Source organism: Gobio gobio, assembly GCF_949357685.1.
Source record: "Gobio gobio genome assembly, chromosome: 5".
Taxonomy (NCBI): Eukaryota; Metazoa; Chordata; class Actinopteri; order Cypriniformes; family Gobionidae; genus Gobio; species Gobio gobio.
This window is the reverse complement of record NC_137101.1, coordinates 19,905,641-19,908,995: the sequence shown is the minus strand read 5'-3', so window position 1 is coordinate 19,908,995 and position 3,355 is coordinate 19,905,641. Positions and strand designations below refer to the sequence as shown.

The 3,355-nt window shown below is 35.5% G+C and overlaps 1 protein-coding gene across 1 annotated transcript; it reads left to right on the top strand.

The window, feature by feature from the left end:
- Positions 1 to 1,738: 1,738 nt before the first annotated feature.
- On the top strand, positions 1,739 to 2,840 carry lepb (leptin b; the record flags this gene model as incomplete). The annotated part of the gene is made up of 2 exons (XM_079816489.1): positions 1,739 to 1,876; positions 2,478 to 2,840. 2 exons carry the CDS (start codon positions 1,739 to 1,741, stop codon positions 2,838 to 2,840), a joined length of 501 nt encoding a protein of 166 aa, XP_079672615.1.
- Between the last annotated feature and the right edge of the window lie 515 nt (positions 2,841 to 3,355).

Below are 3,355 nucleotides of genomic sequence, written 5' to 3'. Positions count from 1 at the left end.
GACATCTGAAAGTTGCAGTTGATGAGAAAAATGTATATTTTCAAACAACTAAATTAGCTTCATTATACACTCTAAAAAATGCTGGGTTAAAAATAACCCAAGTTGGGTTGAAAATGGACTAACCCAGCGATTGGGTTGTTTTAACCCAGCATTTGGGTTGTTTTAACCCAGCGGTTGGGTTAAATGTTTGCTTAAAACAACCCAATCGCTGGGTTAAAACAACCCAATTTCTGGGCTAGTCCATTTTCAACCCAACTTGGGTTATTTTTAACCCAGCATTTTTTAGAGTGTAGGCTTCATTAGACTATCAGAATCCTGTCCGAAATCAGTTTCAGGAGGTACCTGCACAAACGCTGCCTCCAAAGTCCTTGACTGACAGACTGGAAAGGCATTGGATGCCTTTGGATACAGCCTTTCTTATTGTCCAACGATAAAACACAAGGAAGTCACATGGTCTAGTTTTTCCTCAAGCACTACAGATTATTTAGAAAATTTAATTTGATTAATTCACTGCATGTTTTTAAGTAGGCCAACACTTGTAACAACACTTTTACATAAATACCCAGATAAATAAAAGAAGAGGTTTCTCATATTTGTGGTCATTATCACAAAGCATTTTATCTATAATAAATAATTTAGTGACTTACAGTATACTGTATCAAAAGTCATTCAATATTTCATAACCAGTAAAGATTAAGTTAAATTGGAGTTAATTGTTGTAATGTATAATTTATAAATCCCCTTGTATAAATGTAGGATCTTCCATAGAAAAAAAAAAATATTCTACTTAGGTTCACATTGCAAATAAATGGGAAATGAGTGAATACAGAGAACAATGCAAAATTTTTCTCAAATATTTTGTATGGTTTTCTATAACACAAGTTATAATTCAAGTAGGAAGGTTACAAAGACTACAAAGTAGACTACAAAGACTATAATATCAAATACATTCATGCAAGCGTTCTACAAATTAACCATTTGAATGTGTTTATTAATTAATAAACCATGATAAATATCTACTGAAGTTTTACTGCCTGTATATTCTTACAGAGACAAATATTAGGGCGAAACCTGACATTTCAGTGAGCAACACTTGAAACATAAATTGACACCAAACATTAAAAAAGCATGTTAGTATGAAAAACAAAGATGACACACTACTATAGAAGTGTGTATAAACATCCAAACCATTACAGAGAAAAACAATCCTCTAATACACAAACAATATGGGGCCCATTTGTCATTTATAAAAAATGAATTAACCGCAACTTTACTGGAAGTGTCCTTACCTGGGTGCCCCATGGGTGTGATGTCTCGGACCAGCACGTGTGGACGGGGTCTTCTAGACTATGGTGGGGCAAACCAGACCAGACCGGCACAGAGTGATTCACTGGGGCAATGAGTCAATCATCCACAGCTATAAAAGGGAGAGTCCTGCTTGAGTTTCTCAATACACACATCAACACACCAGAGGTAAGCACTCACTCATTCACACACACAGATAACATGGACATAAAACATCCCAATGTGACTTTTTATGTCAATGAGACTGATAAAAAATGTATTCTTGTTACAATTGAATTCATTCTTGTACTGCACTCAACAGGGTGTAACTGTATTGATTTCATGGATGTTTTTTTTTATTTATGTAAACAAGTTTTTTAGACATGTGGATACTCTAAAACTGCACACAATTAAACGTGGAATATGAGCATATGATTTGTTCTTTTGCAGAAAGATGCACTCTTCCCTGATCCTTTGCCTCTCAATGGCATCTCTGGTGGCCATTAGCATCAGCCGACCCACAGCTACAGAGGACAGGATACGAAACATGGCCCGAACAACCATCAGCAGAATTAAAAAAATCAAGGATAAGGTAAATGTTCTGCAGTGATCTGATCACCTTCATGTCGCTCCAAACCTGTATGACTTTTTTTTTTTTCTGTGCAACACAGAATTTTTTTCAGAACTTTGGGGTCCAAACAACTTTGGTCAAACTAAATTTGCAGTTCATTCCTGAGACAAATTTCTCTTGAGTTCCACAGTAGAAAGAAAGTTATACAGGTTTGGAGTAGCATGAGGGTGAGTTTTTTTTGTTGTTGAGCCATTTAAAAACATAATATTCTATGATTACCGGTAATATTATATGAAGAAATTGTTTTATAGTTTAACCAATCAATTTTTCGAATGGCAATGGCAAATTTGAGCTGTTTTTGAATGCAGTATTTCATAATTCAATGGGTAGAAAATCATTTCTTTCTTTATTGGGCAATAAAGATTAAATTTTTTGACATTCAATTCAACTTGATGTTATTATTTCACTTTGTGAGCATATGAGAAACTAACTATATAACTTTGTCTTTGTCTTTTGTGGACAAAGAAACTTTGTGTATGTTGTAAATGACCAGAGCTTGACTTCACTTGGACACAGTGGGAAACTTTAAGGCACACGTCTGACTCTAAGTCTGTCTCCACAGCACTTCCAGATGTCTCCAGAGATTGATTTTGGCCCTGACATTGACACCCCCATTGATGGTCTCACTTCTATTTTCGTTCACTTGAGCTACCTGCAGATGAGGCTGCGAGTGCCTCCAGCCCTGCACCTACAACAGGTCCAAGTGGACTTGGAAACTCTCCTGAGCACACTGGAGGGACTGGCCATCTCACGGGGATGCCCCCTGCCCAACCCTGAGACCCCAGCGCACAAAGATGAAACGGCCTTCCCTGTTACCTCCAACTACTTGCACTTACTGGAGCTCCAGAGATACCTGGAGAAGCTCTACCTGAACATGGACAAACTAAAATGGTGCAAAGACGCGGCTGAGACGTTTATATTCTGAAATGTGTAAGCCATGCATTATTCATTCTATGTATCACTCTCAAAAATGCACAATGAAGGACTAGTTCTCGAAATATTTTGTTAACTTATTCGACTTTATTCACACTTTTTGAATTCGTATTTTTAATGTATTTTACACTACAGCTTTCAATTTTCTAAGCTAAATTTTTATATTTTACCACATGATGATGTTTTGTAGTACTGAGAAATGTGAACTTGCCTATAGATGTTGAATGTTATTTCTATGTCAATGTATGACAATGTCAGTTCATTGGAGTTTTTTTTAAATAATTTTTAAGACAATAAACTATCTTCACAAATATCAACAATCTCTACATTATTTTTGAAACAGAGAAAAAAAATTCAATACACAACTATTAGGTCAGAAAATACCTTTATATGATACATTTTAGACTATATTCAAAACCATTGTTTTTTCATGCACATATCTGTAAATTTCAGCACAAAACTTTAAAGGCCATTTTCTTAAAACAAGTTTTTTTCTTCCAGAAATCT